Genomic DNA, 20,763 nt, shown 5'->3' with positions numbered 1-20,763 from the left:
TCCTTTCCAACAATCGCCTTGCATCTGCCCAACATCCGCCCCACACCAGTGACACCTACCCTTCCGTTGCTTCACTACACAGAAGTCTTTGTAAGACCCCAGCGGCAGCTGCCCTTGAAACGTCACAGTGACAGCCATCTTGGAAAAATCGACAATTTTCAACTTCCGGCCGACCCTCACCATTACTCTGTGGTTGTCAAGGACAACCAGGTCTTTGATATCCGCATTCTGGAAGACGAAATCAAACATGGAACTGTACATGGGCTACTTGCCGCATGCAGATTGATGTAATACCATGGTGCCTTACATCTGGAACAGTGCTTTCATTGGGAGAATCGAACCCAAGTCTTCGATGTGACGAGATAATGAAGCATGGCCCACTGAGCTACCAAACCTCAATACACAAGATAAAGAACACGGTCGTTTTTCGAAATGAAGTTACAGAAATCGTACAACATTGTCTGATTTTGATCATTGGTCAGGGTGCCGTTGTACAAAACAACCTTAGCGCTACGACTATCGTTAGCCTATGTTAAGGTATGGAGTTACGATTCCCTTTGCGCTAAACTCGCTTTGTATAACGGCACCCCCTGATCATTAGAAATACAGCATTATGACATGACCGACCGGACGTTTCTCTACTCACCACCTGCATCTGTCGGACATATGAGCACGTCACCAGGTCGTACACGTTGAGGAAGCGGCGGGAGACGTCGTATGCCCCGAATAGAACGACGTAACGGGGGTTGTCCAGGACGGCGAAACGGCTGAAGTCAGGAAGGTTGAAAATGTAGCAGGCACACTCTATCTAAATTAGGTTTTACGTGTAGGAGAAACCATGTCTCTCACATGAGGGAACGTCCCGAGGGGGCCGTAGACATGGTTTGTCCAACTTATAAACCGACTCATCGCTTAGACAACGTTTTTGATTAAATAACTGTAATAAATAAAATTCAAATGTATAACCTGTATCGGAGATGAAATATCGCCTGCAGTCGTGAACTCGGTTCAATGAAACCGGTGACCTCAGCACGTGGGTTTCGCAACGGTGCGAAATCTGCACGTGCGTCTCGCAATGGCACGAAATCTGCACGTGCGCCTCGTAGGCTCAAACGAGGACTGGTCGGCTCGGAGTCTGTGTGGCGGCCCAGTGGGCTAGCACTATAAAAACAGCATTAGTCCTGACTAGTACAAGCAGCCACACACACACAAGCATGCAGGTCGCTATATAAGTGCAATAATCTTAGACGCAACGGGGGCGGTCGGGTAGCCTAGTAGTTAAAGCGTTCGCTCGTCACGCCGAAGACCCGGGTTCGATTCCCGACATGGGTACAATGTGTGAAGCTCATTTCTGGTGTCCCCCGCCGTGATGTTGCTGGAATATTGCTAAAAGCGGCGTAAAACCATACTCACTCACTCACTCACTCACTCACTTAGACGCAACGTCAAACCCCATTTCACCTGTACGTGATCGTAAAAGCCCCGTGGCACAGACCTACCTGATGGTAAATCCGTCATCCCGGGCTTCTGAGGTCGCCTCCCGGCTGATATCCCACACTTTGACCACGTGGTCCTCCCCCGTCGTCACCACCAACTCCATGTCCGCCGTCGCCACGTCGTGGTAACCTGCGACACACATAAGCATTAGTACCGATGTCGCAAGCTACGAACCAAACGTCTCGTTGGCCGTACTGTCCACAAACAAACCGATCGTCCAGCTATGACAGTCTCAGTGTTCAGACAGTCGTAGCGCTCAATCGGTTAGTGCAACGGCCTCGTCACTATTGAATGGATGCTGAGGTCACGTTCTTTTACGCTTAAGTCACAAACCATCATTGACCATTTATATTCGTGGGAGGGGCGGAACATTTTTGTTCAGTTCCCCAAACTTGTGTTCCTCCGGTTTTACAGATAAAAAATCACTTTCACTGCGCATGCTAGGAGTTATGAAAAACAATGTATTATGTGGGTCCAAAACAAAATCTCCAGAAATAACCTTAAAGCTGATCACTGAATTACCATCTTTGTTATTTCAAAGAGATTTATGTACAAACAAATCCTCTTAATGAAGCATTTACTCTTTGTACGCGAGTTGTCTCAGACAAAACTATGGCATTCGTACGTGTATGATGTTCGAGGATGGCGTGTCTATCCTCTGATCGCACGTCCCAGGCCACGACGTTGTTGAAGCTGGCGAAGTAGACGTAGCGGCAATCCGGAGTCACGTGGAACTTCTCAAGGATGTCACGCTGAGATCCTGAAAAGTCACAGATGATCAGTGAATAAGAACCGTGACACGTGCTTAGTTGGAGCTGCCACGGCACATGTGGGTTCCTGTGGGGAATCCGGGTTAGGATTTTGTTTGTGAATCAGGATTCGAACCCACGATCAGAGGTGAGTTGTGCGCCTAAAGGAAGTAACTCTGCCAGCAGCGACCTCTAAAAGCACCCAAGATCTGAGAATCGGACCTTTAAGCGTCCATTTCTTAATGGTTTCCTTTGACCTTGACCTTGACCTACCCTTCAGGACGCGTTTTTGTTTCAAGGTGGCGCTGTCAAGCAAATGAAGGTCGTTGCTGAACATGTTGGATACAACGATGGTGCGGCCGTCGTCGATGAGTGCAAGAGCATCAACAGTCGTCATCTCTTCTCGTACCTCTCCACCGTCGTTTTCGGAAGCGGAAAACACGTCTTTGATCATGGTGAAGGTCGCAGTTTGGACGTTGAATACAAACAGGTGACGTTGTTCCGTGTCCACGGTAACCAGGTAGTTACCGCTGCCTGAATAAACAGGTAATATTGTCTGAATTAAATGTTCACAGCGAATCTTGCCGTTTTCTGATACTAGTTTTCTTAATAGTGCTTTTGAAATTAACATGAAAACAGTTAATATAGTTAAGTTCGTTATCATGAAAGAGCAACTGCAGAAAGAGTGAGTGAGTGAGTCACATCGGCAATATTTCAGCCATATCGTGACGAACTGCAGAAAGAAATAGTGTATAAGTGACAACAGACCCATTAGGTTTTAATTCACACAGTTTTCTTCACATAAAGTAAAATGGATTTGGAACAAAATATAACGACCCAAATGACCTCTCCTAAAGATATTTACAATTATTCATTAAGAAACGAGTAAGTGAGTGAGTTGGGTTTAACGCCGCTTTTAACAGTATTCCTGTTACATCGCGGCGTGTCAGCTTAATGTGGGAGGAAAGCCCGAAGTGATGCAGGTCTCAGACGTTTACCATTTCGGTGAAACCCACGATCACGGGTATGGTGCTGACAAACCTAGAAACATAATCGGGGCGAACCGAGATTCGAACCCACAATCATAGGTTTCTGGCGTGCCCAAGGGAAGCAACTCTGCACAGCGAATCGCGGCGCCTTAGACGACTGGGCCACCCATGCCCCTATATGTCTGACGAGATGGACAAGAGATTGAGACAAGAACATGACATAAGAAGATTACAATCCTATGTCCAGGGTACATAGAATGGAGATTGAAACCCTGGACAATCGTATCTTCTCAAAGCAAGGGAGTTAACTGACTCTAAAAGTCTAGTTTCAATCCTTGTGAAATAGGCTGGAATTTCTGGGCTAGAACGTAGCGCCACCAGTGGATATTAAGAGTGATGTCCCTTCTATATATGCCCCTCCTATTGACCAATCAGATTCCATTTCTCATATCACTTGCATTTGCTTCAAACAAAATGGCGGCGCCCAGTGAAGAAGATCTTATCGATGATCACGATCTATATTGAAATAAAACGGGTCTTACCTCGCCAAGTGCATGAAATCATGTGAGACCATTGATTAAAAACATGAAAAGATTTGGAACCGGATGTCGATTTCGTAACGTGATTTTGAATGGACTCGCATAGACTCGTTAGTTCAGCCAATATATATCTCCAAAATTGCAGTCAGTTAACTCCCTTGCCTCGGGGGGATGGGACTATCGCGGAAGCAATAAGCCTTGTACCTACCTGCGCTTGGCCCCTCTTCACCCATAGTGATATCACCTCCCACATACGGGCACTTGACTTCTTGGATCAGTTGACCATCATTGGCGCGGTACAGCTGCACCGTGCTGAGAGTAAATACAGCCACAGTTGTCTCCCCTGGTCCTGCGCAGCAGAACTGCACCTTCATGTCCTCAACCTTTATGACGTACTTCCTGTTTCCGGTACTGATTTCATACGCCTGTATCTCGCCATCTGGGTTGACGAGCGCCAGATGGTCGTTTAAACACAACCTGATGGTGTCGGGGTCCTCACCGACATTGTCGATAGAACGATACAACTTTCCACCATAAACATCCCAGATCTTCAATGTCTTGTCCCTTGAACCTGATTTGAACAGGAAACGCCAGTGTTATTTTTAATATGTTTGACATAATAAGGGGTGAAACTGGGTTTAACGTTGCGTCCATGGCGCTCAGAAACGACAGAATGTATAATTTCACCACGATATAATACCCCAGATTATTTTTTTTTTGCATTCGGAACTTAATTAATCTTCGCGATACAGATAAGGTGAATGGGGTTTAACGTCGTGTTCAAGATCACTGCATTTATATAGCGACGTGTTAGAGATACAGAAAATATATACTTATTATATATGAACTATACCTACAAACAAAACGTATTAAGAAGGGGTCAATTATTTGACCAAAGTATTTATAATCATACGTGTATTCTGACTGGTTTGCAGTCCAGTACTTAACATTGCTGCGGGGCGAACTTCCTTGCAGGTTACGGAACGGGGCGAGTGGTGACGAATCGACTTACATGTGAGAGCATATTCCCCGTTACACGTGATTGCAAGGCCAGTTATGTCTCCTTTGTGACCCGCCAGGCAATGCACGAGTTGACCTCCAGGTCGGGTAAGGATTGGCTTGTTCGCTACCAGGTACCCAGTTGGAGAATCGTCGCACTGTTGTAGGAAGGGACGCAGCTCCTGCGAAGAGAATAATAAAAAATGCAGATGAGAACATTTAAATTACAGTTGTAAATCATGTTCCTGTATAAGACACACGAACTTTCGTTCCTGAAGTAATATATGTTATTGGATATTATAAAATTTCGCGAATGACGTAAACGCTGTTTAACGCTGCACTCAGCAATATTCCAGCTATATGACGGCGGTCTGTAAATAATCGAGTCAGACCAGACAATCCAGTGATTGACATCATGAGCATCGATCCACACAATTGGGATCGATGACATGCATCAACCAAGTCAGCGAGCCTGACTACCCGATCCCGTTAGTCGCCTCTTACGACAAACATAGTCGCCCTTTACGGCAAGCACGGGTTGCTGAAGACCTATTCTAACCCGGATCTTCACGGATTGCATCCATCCTATGTCTTATTGGTATTTCTATTTTGTTTTTTATACACGGTGTTTTTTTTTTATTATGACAGATTAGAAAAAATTATTTCTGTCACCAATAACCAATCAAAAGAATTCAATGTGGCAGTTTTGCATTCAACCTTGTCCTCTTTGATCCTGCCCCGTAGCTGCGATGGAAGTTCATACGGGTACTTGATAAGCGCCCCCTGGGAGAGCTGAAGTGCTTCACCTATTGTTGAAATGGCGTTGTCCTCATCGAACAAGTTTCTGGCGTCCAGGAAATCCTCGAGAACTTGTCTGGTGGGGAGGAAATAGTTCCACAGTTGAAATAAAAACTGACAGACATTAAATGTATACTTCCGAATGTACAATATGTTTCTACAGAGCCACGGCATATGCTAAAATAGATACAATTCAACGCTCTCAAGCAAGAGTGCGTCGAGGCAAGGACATTGCTTGTGTGAGTTTGTTTTAACGCTGCTTTAAATCCTATTTTAGCAGTATTAAAGGGAATAAGAGAGAAATGGGCTTCACATATTGTGCCCATGTGGGAAATAGAACCTGGTCTTCAAAGTGCAGCCACGAGTATCTAGCCCCGACCTGTTTCCCGATCTCACGAGTATCTAGCCCAACCTGAGTTAGGATGTTAGTTGTATTTAGCATACCCTAGTCCCGATGTCACTAATATCTAGCCTGCCCGAGTCCCGATCTCACGAGTATCTAGCCCAACCTGAGTTCGGATGTCAGTTGTATCTAGTCTACCCTAGTCCCGATGTCACTAGTATCTAGCCTACCTGAGTCCCGATGTCACTAGTATCTAGCCTACCTGAGTCCCGATGTCACTAGTATCTAGCCTACCTGAGTCCCAATGTCACTAGTATCTAGCCTACCTGAGTCCCGATGCCACTAGTATCTAGCCTACCTGAGTTGCGATGTCACTAGTATCTAGCCTACCTGAGTCCCGATGCCACTAGTATCTAGCCTACCTGAGTTGCGATGTCACTAGTATCTAGCCTACCTGAGTCCCGATGTCAGTAGTATCTAGCCTACCTGAGTCCCGATGCCACTAGTATCTAGCCTACCTGAGTTGCGATGTCACTAGTATCTAGCCTACCTGAGTCCCGATGTCACTAGTATCTAGCCTACCTGAGTCCCGATGTCACTAGTATCTAGCCTACACTAGTCCCGATGCCACTAGTATCTAGCCTAACGGAGTCCCGATGTCAGTTGTATCTAGCCTACCCTAGTCCCGATGTCACTAGTATCTAGCCTACCCTAGTCACGATGTCACTAGTATCTAGCCTACCGGAGTCCCGATGTCACTAGTATCTAGCCTACCCTAGTCCCGATGTCACTAGTATCTAGCCTACCGGAGTCCCGATGCCACTAGTATCTAGCCTACCGGAGTCCCGATGTCACTAGTATCTAGCCTACCCTAGTCCCGATGTCACTAGTATCTAGCCTACCTGAGTTGCGATGCTACTAGTATCTAGCCCAAACTGAGTTCGGATGTCAGTTGTATCTAGTCTACCCTAGTCCCGATGTCACTAGTATCTAGCCTACCCTAGTCCCGATGTCACTAGTATCTAGCCTACCTGAGTCCAAATGTCACTAGTATTAAGCCTATCTGAGTCCCGATGTCACTTGTATCTAGCCTACCCTAGTCCCGATGTCACTAGTATCTAGCCTACCCTAGTCCCGATGTCACTAGTATCTAGCCTACCTGAGTCCCAATGTCACTAGTATATAGCCTACCCTTGTCCCGATGTCACTAGTATCTAGCCTACCTGAGTCCCGATGTCACTAGTATCTAGCCTACCTGAGTCCCGATGTCACTAGTATCTAGTCTACCCTAGTCCCGATGTCACTAGTATCTAGCCTACCTGAGTCCCAATGTCACTAGTATCTAGCCTACCCTAGTCCCGATGTCACTAGTATCTAGCCTACCCTAGTCCCGATGTCACTTGTATCTAGCCTACCCTAGTCCCGATGTCACTAGTATCTAGCCTACCGGAGTCCCGATGTCACTAGTATCTAGTCTTCCCTAGTCCCGATGTCACTAGTATCTAGCCTATCGGAGTCCAAATGTCACTAGTATCTAGCCTGCCTGAGTCCCGATGCCACTAGTATCTAGCCCAACCTGAGTTAGGATGTCAGTTGTATCTAGTCTACCCTAGTCCCGATGTCACTAGTATCTAGCCCAACCTGAGTTAGGATGTCAGTTGTATCTAGTCTACCCTAGTCCCGATGTCACTAGTATCTAGCCCAAACTGAGTTAGGATGTCAGTTGTATCTAGTCTACCCTAGTCCCGATGTCACTAGTAGCTAGCCTACCCAAGTCCCGATGTCACTAGTATCTAGCCCAACCTGAGTTAGGATGTCAGTTGTATCTAGTCTACCCTAGTCCCGATGTCACTAGTATCTAGCCTACCTGAGTCCCAATGTCACTAGTATCTAGCCTGCCTGAGTCCCGATGTCACTAGTATCTAGCCCAACCTGAATTAGGATGTCAGTTGTATCTAGTCTACCCTAGTCCCGATGTCACTTGTATCTAGCCCAACCTGAGTTAGGATGTCAGTTGTATCTAGTCTACCCTAGTCCCGATGTCACTAGTAGCTAGCCTACCCAAGTCCCGATGTCACTAGTATCTAGCCCAACCTGAGTTAGGATGTCAGTTGTATCTAGTCTACCCTAGTCGCGATGCCACTAGTATCTAGCCCCGACCTGTTTCCCGATGTCAGTAGTATCTAGCCATACCTGAGTCCCAAGGCCACTAGCTTGGCCTGCATGAAGCTGAAGTTACAGAGACACTGCTGTTTGAGCAGCGCCACCTGTCCGGCCCGGAGTCGGTGGAAGGCCAGGTTGTTTAGGAGACGCAAGTTGTAAGATTCGCCGAAACGGAGCTGCTGCGCAGTCACGTGACGATCTGCCTTCCGGTCAGTGCCATGTTCGTCTGTGTACGGCTTCTGCGTACCTGCACGCAACATATACAAGACGTTTTGTTTGTTACCGTTGCGCTCAAATATAGCATGTCTAAATACTGAAGATCGTCATCAATTAGGCTAGACGCAACAAATTATTCATCATAATTATTAATCAGGCATAAAAGTGAATATCACTACGTAAATACAACGTCAAGTGAACGAGTGGCCTAGGTTTTGAAACAGTTCCCAGCAATTTATTCAGGGGGAGGCAAGAATTGGTTTCATTTTATCGTGAGGAGAACCCGGGTCATTGAAGTGACGAGCGAACGCTCCAACCGATTGTCAAGACACATCTTCCCGAGGCAAGAGAGTTAACTGACTTTAAAAGTCCAGTTTCCACCCTTGCCGAACTAGGCTGGAATTTCTGGGCTCGATCGTAGCGCCACCAGTGGCTATTACGAGTTATGTCCTTTCTATGCCTCTCATATTGACCAATCAGATTCAACCTCTTGTATCACTTGCATTTGCTTCAAACAAAACGGTGGGGCCCAGTCAAGACGATCTGATTGATAATCAAGATCTATATTGTGATAAAACGAGTCATACATCGCGAAGTGCATCAAATCACGTGAGCACCTTGATTAAAAGCATGAAAAGATTTAGAAAATATCTGTTGACAACGAGTTAGCGGTGCACGTGATTAACAAATCCTGCAGTCGACCGAAATCTGCATGACACTTTACGAACCGGATTTCTATTTCGGTGCACGATTTTGATTGGACTATGCATAGACTCGTTAGTCCAGCCAAAATACCATAATACCAGCCGAGTTCGGCAAGGGTGGAAACTGGACTTTTATAGTCAGTTAACTCTCTTGCCTCGGGAAGATGGTCAAGACATGGCTGTGGTCCTTCCCGTCCATACATCAAAACAAAATATAATTCTTCCTGAAACATGGATAAAATGTAAAAGGTCTGAAAAGAGACAAGAACAAATTCATACATTATGCTTTGGTATTGTCCAGTGTATCTTTCCGTGATGGGGTAGAGGCTTAGCCTGGTGGTGAATGCGTTCGCTTGAAGGTTTGGTTCCACACATGGGTACAATGTGTGAACGTTTCTTCTCGTGTTCTCCCGCCGTGATATTGGTGTAATATTGCTGAAAGCGGCGTATCATTATATTCACTCACTAACACTTACCATGAGCCCAAACGCCGGAGAAGAAGTCGCCCAGAGCGCCGTGCATCTTCTTTTGGTCACTGTCGTCGCTGCAGTAGCGTTCATAGGCAGCCTCGATAAACTGCCGGTGATACCAGAAGAACACCCTCACTCCATCGGCTCCTTTGTCCACTGTACAACACACGACTTAAGTTAGTAAACTGTACAACATACGACTGATGTTAGTAAACTGTACAACACACGACTGTTGTTAGTAAACTGTACAACATACGACTGATGTTAGTAAACTGTACAACACACGACTCATGTTAGTAAACTGTACAACACACGACTCATGTTAGTAAACTGTACAACACACGACTGATGTTAGTAAACTGTACAACACACGACTCATGTTAGTAAACTGTACAACGTATGACGCACGTTAGTAAACAGTACAACACAGAAATGTTTTTTGTTTTGTTTGTTGTTTAACGCCGCACTCAGCAATATTTTAGCTATATGACGGCGGTCTGTAAATAATCGAGTCTGGACAATCCAGTGATTGACATCATGAGCATCGATCCACGTAATTGGGATACGATGGCATGCATCAAGCAAGTCAACGAGACTGACCACCCGATCCCCTTAACATGAATGTTAGTAAACTTCACAACGCAAGTTAGTAAACCCATGACGAATGTCCGTAAACTGCACAATGCGTTACTCGTGATAATAAACTGACATTATAATGGGATTTGCAACACACTAAACGTGACGGTAAATTAAGCTGATGATAGGACGTCCAGGACGAAAGATAGAGCACATCAGTCAAACACGCAGTTTTAGATATAAATCAAAATTGTTTCCGACGTCCCACTGGCACACTCTCACCAAGGTACTGGTTGAATTCTGCCTTGAGTCTGACCAGCAGCAGTGGTGGTAGTCGTCGTATTGGGGGCGTCCAGTACATGTACACGTCGTTCAGGACGTCGTCGTCACAAGAGAGGATGTCCTCAAGCTCACTCTCAGTCAGGCCGCGTCTACCTGGCGACAGAGGAGGCGGAATGGGTGCGTGAGTTGGAGTTCTAACATGCTCCAGAAAAGAAACAAGAAAAGGTAACTTTGCCTCTCATTTTACACACAAAACAATTTTCGTTGCGCATGCTGTGTTGTGAAAAATATTATCTGTTCTTCCTTTCAGAGAAATAAAAATTGAAGCTGTAAACAATATTTTAAATTCTTAGAAGGGCACGAGTCTAAGGCACCGCTATTCGCTACGCAGAGCTGCGTCCCTTGGGTACGCCAGAATCCTATAAACGTTGGTTCGAATCCCGGTTCGCCGCGATTATGTTTCTAGGATTGTCAGCACCATACCCGTGCCTTCCTCCCACATTAAGGTGACACGCCGTGGTGTAACTGGAATACTGTTAAAAGCGGCGTTAAACTGAACTCACTCACTCTCTACTATCAGTGAATCTGGAATTTTGTGGATCCAGACGATGTCCCAGGGAACGGTATTGTTCAGGGGCCAATTCCATGTAGTAAAGTGTTGGGGTTAAGAGCGCTAAGACTGCTTTGTGGGACGGGTCCCTTGTCAATAGAATTTCACTGAACTGTTTTTGCCCTTGAAGGAACCCACCAGCTCCTATAGTGAAGCCAGGGGAATCTCCCTGTTGGTGAGACCGTCTCTGTGGTCTGGTAGGAGCGGTCGGGTAGCCTAGTGGTTAAAGCGTTCGCTCAACACGCCGAAGACCCGGGTTCGATTCCCGACATGGGTACAATGTGTGAAGCCCATTTCTCGTCTCCCCCGCCGTGATATTGCTGGAATATTGCTAAAAGCGGCGTAAAACCTTACTCACTCACTGTGATCTAGTGGATAGAGCGTCTCCCCGGAGAGCAAAAGGTCGTTTATTCGATTCCCGGTCGCGTCATTCCTAAATACGTTATAAGATAGTACTTATTGTTACCCTGCCTGGTGCTCTTCATTAAACAGTCTTCCAGTAAGGCAGTCCAAGGTGTGACAACCACTTACTAATGGTTAGGTATCCCAATGCTCTGGACACAAACATCCTCCCATGAGCTCTCTCCAGCTTGAGGAAGAGCATCTTGATGCATCCTCTGACCGTTGACTCCAACACGGTCTCGCACACGGGGGTGAAGGAGCGCCATCTATGTGCCTCGTCGAACGCAAGCTTCAGGAAGAGGGGCAACGGACACTGGTGGAACGCTGCGTTGATAACCCCTCTCTGACCCGTGGTCAGTTTCCTCTGGGCGGTCTCCAGCCACTTGTCCAGGATTCCTGTCGCATCACCGTCAGGCAACTTTGGCACCTGGACGAAGAAGCCTTTGGAGGGCACCATGGCCTGCGGGGGGTGAACAAAGCTGTTGATTTAGGCAAATGAGGAAGCCTATTTGTCCCACTAGAAGTGTCAAATTTTACACTAAATCTCTTTCATATGATCACATCTGGTAGTTTTCATAACGGTTTCTTAACGTTTTGCTCTTTTTTAATTATGCATATCGCGTTGGCCAAAAAGGATTGTTATTATATCTTGTCCTTCCTCAAAAGTGAGCCGTTCAGATGGTTTAGTTAAATGATGACATGCTGAGGTGAGTTTGAAGAAAGTGTAAGCTTTACCATGGCGTGCTTGGCAGAGATATCACTTGAACACAAACTTTAATTCCGAAGGTTGGGAACTCACAAGAGTTATCGAGCATACCACAAAGAGCTTGAATCCTTAAACCCCCAATCTCATTAAAATCAGATCTTAGTTCTCGCTACCGCTAAACAAAGATCTGAGGACATCGCATTACGGGTCACGTCAGACCGACCTTGCGCGAACTTTGACCGACCAATGAAATGACCAATCAGAAGGCAGCTTTCTCGTGTTTTACGGCACTAATTTCAAATTGGCGACTACGCTTCGAAACATATTTTGACAAATTCTCGATTACAAATTTGAAACCTGAACAAAAGAACGTTCTGGGATGGCTAATAGATGGACTAGATTGTATGGATTCAGTTGTTAAACCCGTAACTATCGTTCGGAGTTAAAGTTTTCGAGGTGGCATGATTAGACATCACATTCCGACTGTCACTTTTACAATCTGGTAAGCCATGCTCTGATTGGTCGGATGAAAGGTCGTTCTGACGTGACCCCTAATGGGATGTCCTCAGATCTTTGTTTAGCGGTAGCGAGAACTGAGGTCTGATTTTAATGAGATTGCCTTAAACTCAATCCAGACATATAGGTACCTGCATCCTCTGTAGACATTCGTGCTGACTCTCCGGCAGAGTAGACACCACTAGCCTCACGTGCGGTGGCAGGTGCGTGGGCAGCCAGGTCAGCTGCCGGCCATTGTCCGAGTTGTCCAGTTGGTCCAGGGAGTCCAGCAGCACCACCAGGGGTTTACTGACATGTGCCAGCTGCAGAGCCTGGTGGAACATCCCGCTCAGCTCTTTCACGTCCTACATCAGAGAGTGAGTGAGGAGGATGGTTTTAAGACGCTTTTAGCAATACTTTAGTTACAGTCAGGCCGCCATCAGCAGCAGGTACATGGGTGGCATAATTTGTTTGTTTGTTGTTTAACGTCGCACTCAACACTATTCTAGCTCTACGAATCTAATCTGGACCAGAAAATCCAGTGATTGACATCATGACCATCGATCAACGCAATTTGGATACAATGACATGCATCAACCAAGTCTGCAAGCCTGACTACCCGATCCCGTTAGTCGCCTCTTACGACAAGCATAGGCGCCTTTTACGGCAAGAAAGGGTTGCTGAAGACCTAATCTACCCCGGATAATCACCGGTCAGAAGACAAAGTAATCTCGGTCGTCTCCCAACCCAATGCTGGATTCTCTGATTCCACTATCGCCACCCATATCTGCACCTAATAAAGGCCTTTAAGGACTGCGGGCAGTAGTAGCGATAGTTTTGTTATTCATGTCATCATTCTGTGATGGACAGCTTGGCTTACAGATGGCCCTTGAAAACATGTCGTAATATGCTTCTATGGTTTGAACACGTCACAATCGTGTAAGAAAACTGAGAAATGTGCCAATGACCAGAAATATTTGCAGCATTACAGACAATAGTGAGTGAGTGAGTTGTGTTTAACGCCGCTTTGGACAGTATTTCAGTTATATCGCGGCGTGTCAGCTTAATGTGGGTGGAAAGCCCATTTCTCGTGTTCCCTGCCGTGATATTGCTGTAATATTGCTAAAAGCGGCCAAAACAATGCTCACTCACTGAATATGTAAAACATTTTTGTCGCCAAGCTACTTTTAATAATAGAAGCCAACTGGCAACCAAGCAATAAATACAGGTCGCAAAATGGTTATTTTGGTAGCCAATGCGACCAAACTGGTCCCAACTTGGAGAACTGATATTGGGTAAAATGTCTGAAGCCCATTCCTGGTGACGCCCCTGGGATGACGCGGGAGTATTGATAAAAGTGGCGTAAAACCTCTCTCACTTTATTCCGCATACAATACGCATTGAATGAACGTATATCTTATATTATTCACGTTACTATCATTAATAAAGCGCTCTTCGTTGTAACACTTACCGTCGGCAAGTCGTGCACTTCATGCCCATATATGGTCCACACTTGTGACGTAACACTCCTTAGAAGGCTGCAAACGGAGGAACTATCTGGCGTGGTGCCAATGAATCTGCAACGAAGATGTAAAGTGAACTGAGGGGCAAAAAAAAGTATGCCGAGTTTGTTTTTTAGAAGTATGGAAACTGTTCCCTAAATTTGAAAAGAATCCATGAAGTAGTTTTCTAGTTATAGGTCGCACAAATGTTTCAGCAAAAAAACTCTTAAGTAAAAGAATAAAAAATAGGTGCATATTTTGAGAAATTCCAAATATTGAAAACAAACTTCGCACTGCACCTCTCCTATACGTATAGAAACTGTACCCCCAATTGGAAAAGAATCCATGAAGTAGTTTAAAAATATTCCCATATTTTATTCATCATATTTTTCAGGAAATACACATGTTAAAATCAAACTTTGCACTGCACCTCTTCTCTTAGTATTAAATTGTTCCCCAAATGTGAAAGGAATCCATTCAGTAGTATTCAAGTTGTAGGTCGCACAAATGTTGAAGTTAAAACAATTCAAGTCAAAAAATTAAAAAAAGCCCGTATTTTCTTTTCAGATAATCCAAATATTGAAATCAAACTTCGCACTGCACCTCTCCGATAGATGTAACAGTGTTAGAAAACCAAGTTTGAAAAGAATCTATGCTGCAGTTTTCAAGTTATTGGTCATACAAAAAAAGATAATATGTGTATAATGTTGAACATTGAACGCCCAAAGTGACACCCGCGACAACGGCTGTGGTGATGATGAGCCAATGGTCTTAATTAGGGCCCGTTCCACAAACCTATCTCAGCGCTACGTCTATCTGAATGTATTGGACTAACTACTTAGCGCTACGACTGTCGTACGTCTATGCGAAAGTATGGGACTTACTACTTGGCGCTACGACTGTCGTACGTCCATGTGAAAGTATGGGACTTACCACGTAGCGCTACAACTGCCGTACGTCTATGTGAAAGTATGGGACTTACTAATTAGCGCTACGACTGTGGTACGTATATGTGAAAGTATTGCATTTGCTACTTAGTGTTACGACTGTCGTACGTCTATGTGAAAGAATGGGACTTACTACTTAGCCCTACAACTGCCGTACGTCTATGTGAAAGTATGGGACTAACTAATTAGCGCTACGACTGTCGTACGTCTATGTGAAAGTATAGGACTTACCACTTAGCGCTACCACTGTCGTGGTATGAAAGTATGGGAGTTGTTACTTAGCGCTACGGCCGCTGTTTGGATCGGGTCCAAGTGTGGAAATTTTACCATATCACTAACGGTTTCTTGACACATCTGAGGGAAGTACGTCGTAATTGCGAATTACGGTGCACAGTGCATCCGCACTGTTTCTGACCGTTACCTTACAACCAGGGCCCCTTCGTCTAGTGTCTCTGACGCCTGCTTTGCTGCCATGGCAACCACTGACGTCTTCCCACTTCCTGACACACCAAAGACTGTTAATGGGCTGACGGAATCACCCGTCACGTACTTGTGTATCGTCTGAAATATACAGGCGTGACGCAATGAATAACGGACAGCGCAGAGAAGAAGAGCCAGCTTCTTCTGGTTTCGACATTTAAAACCCTGAAGGTACTTAAGAATGACGTCTGACAGACACCCTGCAACCTACCTTCAGAATGGCGTCTACCATCATGTAAACTACCTTCAGAATGGCGTCTACCATCATGTAAACTACCTTCAGAATAGCGTCTACAATCATGTAAACTACCTTCAAAATGGCGTCTAACATCCTGCAACCAGCCTTCAGAATGGCGTCTACCATCATGTAACCTACCTTCAGAATGGCGTCTACCATCATGTAAACTACCTTCAAAATGGCGTGTACATCCTGCAACCAGCCTTCAAAATGGCGGCTACCATGATGTAACCTACCTTCAGAATAGCGTCTACCATCATGTAACCTACGTTCAAATGGCGACTGACATTCTGCAAACAACCTTCAGAATGGCGTCCTGTAACCTGCCTTCAGAATGGCGTCTGACATCCTGTAACCTGCCTTCAGAATGGCGTCTGACATCCTGTAACTACCTTCAGAATGGCGTCTGACATCCTGTAACCTGCCTTCAGAATGACGTCTGACATCCTGTAACCTGCCTTCAGAATGGCGTCTGACATCCTGTAACTACCTTCAGAATGACTTCTGACATCCTGTAACCTGCCTTCAGAATGGCGTCTGACATCCTGTAACTACCTTCAGAATGACTTCTGACATCTGTAACCTACCTTCAGAATGGCGTCTGACATCCTGTAACCTGCCTTCAGAATGGCGTCTGACATCCTGTAACCTGCCTTCAGAATGACGTCTGACATTATGTAACTACCTTCAGAATGACGTCTGACATCCTGTAACTACCTTCAGAATGACTTCTGACATCCTGTAACCTACCTTCAGAATGGCGTCTGACATCCTGTAGCCTGCCTTCAGAATGGCGTCTGACATCCTGTAACCTGCCTTCAGAATGACGTCTGACATCCTGTAACCTGCCTTCAGAATGGCGTCTGACATCCTGTAACCTACCTTCAGAATGGCGTCTGACATCCTGTAACCTGCCTTCAGAATGGCGTCTGACATCCTGTAACCTGCCTTCAGAATGACGTCTGACATCCTGTAACCTGCCTTCAGAATGACGTCTGACATCCTGTAACCTACCTTCAGAATGGCGTCTGACATCCAGTAACCTACCTTCAGAATGGCGTCTGACATCCTGTAACCTGCCTTCAGAATGGCGTCTGACATCCTAGCTGTAACCTACCTTCAGAATGGCGTCTGACATCCTAGCTGTAACCTGCCTTCAGAATGGCGTCTGACATCCTAGCTGTAACCTGCCTTCAGAATGGCGTCTGACATCCTGTAGCCTGCCTTCAGAATGACTTCTGACATCCTGTAACTACCTTCAGAATGGCGTCTGACATCCTAGCTGTAACCTGCCTTCAGAATGGCGTCTGACATCCTAGCTGTAACCTGCCTTCAGAATGGTGTCTGACATTCTGTAACCTACCTTCAGAATGGCGTCTGACATCCTAGCTGTAACCTACCTTCAGAATGGCGTCTGACATCCTAGCTGTAACCTGCCTTCAGAATGGCGTCTGACATCCTAGCTGTAACCTGCCTTCAGAATGGCGTCTGACATCCTGTAGCCTGCCTTCAGAATGACGTCTGACATCCTGTAACCTGCCTTCAGAATGGCGTCTGACATCCTAGCTGTAACCTGCCTTCAGAATGGCGTCTGACATCCTAGCTGTAACCTGCCTTCAGAATGGCGTCTGACATCCTGTAGCCTGCCTTCAGAATGACGTCTGACATCCTGTAACCTGCCTTCAGAATGGCGTCTGACATCCTAGCTGTAACCTGCCTTCAGAATGGCGTCTGACATCCTAGCTGTAACCTGCCTTCAGAATGGCGTCTGACATCCTGTAGCCTGCCTTCAGAATGACTTCTGACATCCTGTAACTACCTTCAGAATGGCGTCTGACATCCTAGCTGTAACCTGCCTTCAGAATGGCGTCTGACATCCTAGCTGTAACCTGCCTTCAGAATGGTGTCTGACATTCTGTAACCTACCTTCAGAATGGCGTCTGACATCCTGTAACCTACCTTCAGAATGGCGTCTGACATCCTAGCTGTAACCTACCTTCAGAATGGCGTCTGACATCCTAGCTGTAACCTGCCTTCAGAATGGCGTCTGACATCCTGTAACCTACCTTCAGAATGGTGTCTGACATTCTGTAACCTACCTTCAGAATGGCGTCTGACATCCTAGCTGTAACCTACCTTCAGAATGGCGTCTGACATCCTAGCTGTAACCTGCCTTCAGGATGGCGTCTGACATCCTAGCTGTAACCTGCCTTCAGAATGGCGTCTGACATCCTGTAACCTACCTTCAGAATGGTGTCTGACATTCTGTAACCTACCTTCAGAATGGCGTCTGACATCCTAGCTGTAACCTACCTTCAGAATGGCGTCTGACATCCTAGCTGTAACCTGCCTTCAGAATGGCGTCTGACATCCTAGCTGTAACCTGCCTTCAGAATGGCGTCTGACATCCTGTAACCTACCTTCAGAATGGCGTCTGACATCCTAGCTGTAACCTACCTTCAGAATGGCGTCTGACATCCTGTAGCCTGCCTTCAGAATGACTTCTGACATCCTGTAACTACCTTCAGAATGGCGTCTGACATCCTAGCTGTAACCTGCCTTCAGAATGGCGTCTGACATCCTAGCTGTAACCTACCTTCAGAATGGCGTCTGACATCCTGTAGCCTGCCTTCAGAATGACTTCTGACATCCTGTAACTACCTTCAGAATGGCGTCTGACATCCTAGCTGTAACCTGCCTTCAGAATGGCGTCTGACATCCTAGCTGTAACCTGCCTTCAGAATGACTTCTGACATCCTGTTACTACCTTCAGAATGGCGTCTGACATCCTAGCTGTAACCTGCCTTCAGAATGGCGTCTGACATCCTAGCTGTAACCTGCCTTCAGAATGGCGTCTGACATCCTAGCTGTAACCTGCCTTCAGAATGGCGTCTGACATCCTGTAACTACCTTCAGAATGGCGTCTGACATCCTAGCTGTAACCTACCTTCAGAATGGCGTCTGACATCCTAGCTGTAACCTGCCTTCAGAATGGCGTCTGACATCCTGTAGCCTGCCTTCAGAATGACTTCTGACATCCAGTAACCTACCTTCAGAATGGCGTCTGACATCCTAGCTGTAACCTGCCTTCAGAATGGCGTCTGACATCCTGTAGCCTGCCTTCAGAATGACTTCTGACATCCAGTAACCTGCCTTCAGAATGGCGTCTGACATCCTGTAACCTACCTTCAGAATGGCGTCTGACATCCAGTAACCTACCTTCAGAATGGCGTCTGACATCCAGTAACCTACCTTCAGAATGGCGTCTGACATCCAGTAACCTACCTTCAGAATGGCGTCTGACATCCTGTAACCTACCTTCAGAATGGCTTCTCTCCCGTGGAAGGCGCTGCACTTCTGCTGACAGAAGGACACGTGCTGTACCACCTCCTGAAACAGCTCTGTGTCGGTGTCGGAAGACGCCCTCGTCTTGATGCCGTGGGTGATCATCCCTGTCAGCGTCCTCTCGAAGTCTTCACACAGTTGGTCAATGTATTTCTTGTGTTCCCTCACCGAGGCAGGATCAACACCTAATATGGGGATGGAGCAAGGTCAGGAGACAATAGGTTAAACTGTCAGCCCGATTGAAGCGAAATGTTTCTCAGATTTTAAACAGGATTGTATTTATAGCTCTTTTTTTGCTACCAATTTACTTATGTATTTACCCTTTTATTGAGACTACGGATAGGAAACCACCTAAAGACTTGACATGTTAAAATGATTAACACAATAGCTATCCCTTGCCACCCATGGAATTGCCCCTTACACTCCTCACATCAAACATTTGAAATTTCATGTTAACGTTTCTAATCCAAAGGAACTTACCATATTAAATGTACATGGTCGAAAATGTCATATATTTCTTTAAAACATTCTAATTATAATAGGAAAGACGGTAAAATCTGTTGCAATGGATAAAACAATAATTTCTTTTCCAGTGATTTGTCAATTCGTTTATGCATACTCTATTCGTGGAAAGGTATTCCTATCCAGGTATTCCTAGCTTAAGGGGAGTTCCCTTCAAAACGCATATGGTCACAGATATGGGGAAAGAAATTTTCTTTGTCAGTCACACTGAGAAATATAGCTTTTATTTCAAAAGCTGTCCTTGTCAATGTGATCTGACAACTGTAATTATTATGGAAAATAAATTAAAATGCCGATTTCCATTGTCCACGACGTCTAAGACTGTTTGTCTTGACGTCACATGAACGTTATTCAAAGTTTGTTTGTTTGTCTGAGGTTTAACGCCGCACTCAGCAATATTCCAGCTATATGACGGCGGTCTGTAAATAATCGAGTCTTGACCAGACAACCCAGTGATTGACATGAGCATCAATCTACGCAATTGGGATACAATGACATGCATCAACCAAGTCAGTGAGCCTGACCACCTGATCCCGTTAGTCGCTTCTTGCGACAAGCATAGTCGCCTTTCACAGCAAGGATGGGTTGCTGAAGACCTAGTCTACCCCGGGTCTTCACGGGTTGTTATTCAAAGATAAAACATCCCTTCAGCTCACCTTTATCCAACCATTGTATTGAGTAGGTCTTGTGACACTTTTCAGGAATAAACATGGGGAGGTTTTTGTCTCTCAGTTCCTGCAGCAGGTCACGTGCCTCCTTCATCTGTTTCTCGGGCCCGCGGACATCTTTTTTAAAGAAGTAATTAAAACAACAGTAGGTCAAAGGCCATGCTAGATGTCTAAAAACATGAGTTTTAAAAGAAAATAATATTGTTCGGTTACTCCTTTCAGAGTAAATGTTGTATCTTTTGAAGCAGTGATCGAGTAAATATCCTGCATGCCCTCCCCCATTTTCTCGAGGCAATGGAGTTAACTGACTATTTAAGTCCAGTTTCCACATTTGCCGAACGACGCTGGTATTTCTGGGCTCGATCGTAGCGCCACTTGTGGCTATTACGAGTCATGTCCCTTCTATGTCCCTCCTATTGACCAATCAGATTCCACCTCTCATATCACATGCATTTGTTTCACACAAAATGGCGGCACCCAGTCAAGACGATCTGATCGATAATCAAGATCTATATTGTGATAG

The 20,763-nt window shown here is 45.6% G+C and overlaps 1 protein-coding gene across 1 annotated transcript in view; it reads right to left on the bottom strand.

Moving 5' to 3' along the window:
- LOC124140262 (NACHT and WD repeat domain-containing protein 2-like) overlaps window positions 1-20,351 on the bottom strand; it is a 36,261-nt gene extending 15,910 nt beyond the window's left edge. The window contains exons 1-17 of the mRNA XM_048396414.1: window positions 20,229-20,351; window positions 19,024-19,235; window positions 15,409-15,548; window positions 14,010-14,115; window positions 12,691-12,903; window positions 11,467-11,797; window positions 10,326-10,478; window positions 9,474-9,623; window positions 8,108-8,324; window positions 5,491-5,647; window positions 4,787-4,955; window positions 3,983-4,345; window positions 2,520-2,780; window positions 2,123-2,257; window positions 1,500-1,626; window positions 647-767; window positions 60-228 (exon numbers count right to left, since the gene is read on the bottom strand). Of these exons, the coding sequence (XP_048252371.1) occupies window positions 60-228; window positions 647-767; window positions 1,500-1,626; window positions 2,123-2,257; window positions 2,520-2,780; window positions 3,983-4,345; window positions 4,787-4,955; window positions 5,491-5,647; window positions 8,108-8,324; window positions 9,474-9,623; window positions 10,326-10,478; window positions 11,467-11,797; window positions 12,691-12,903; window positions 14,010-14,115; window positions 15,409-15,548; window positions 19,024-19,235; window positions 20,229-20,334 (3,130 nt within the window). The 5' untranslated portion in view covers window positions 20,335-20,351. The remainder of the gene's footprint in view (window positions 1-59; window positions 229-646; window positions 768-1,499; window positions 1,627-2,122; window positions 2,258-2,519; window positions 2,781-3,982; window positions 4,346-4,786; window positions 4,956-5,490; window positions 5,648-8,107; window positions 8,325-9,473; window positions 9,624-10,325; window positions 10,479-11,466; window positions 11,798-12,690; window positions 12,904-14,009; window positions 14,116-15,408; window positions 15,549-19,023; window positions 19,236-20,228) is intronic.
- Between the last annotated feature and the right edge of the window lie 412 nt (window positions 20,352-20,763).

This window comes from Haliotis rufescens, unplaced genomic scaffold (genome assembly GCF_023055435.1).
Source record: "Haliotis rufescens isolate VD_foot unplaced genomic scaffold, xgHalRufe1.0.p SCAF_15, whole genome shotgun sequence".
Taxonomy (NCBI): Eukaryota; Metazoa; Mollusca; class Gastropoda; order Lepetellida; family Haliotidae; genus Haliotis; species Haliotis rufescens.
The sequence above is the reverse complement of the archived record's forward strand: the minus strand, read 5'-3'. Positions and strand labels throughout refer to the sequence as shown.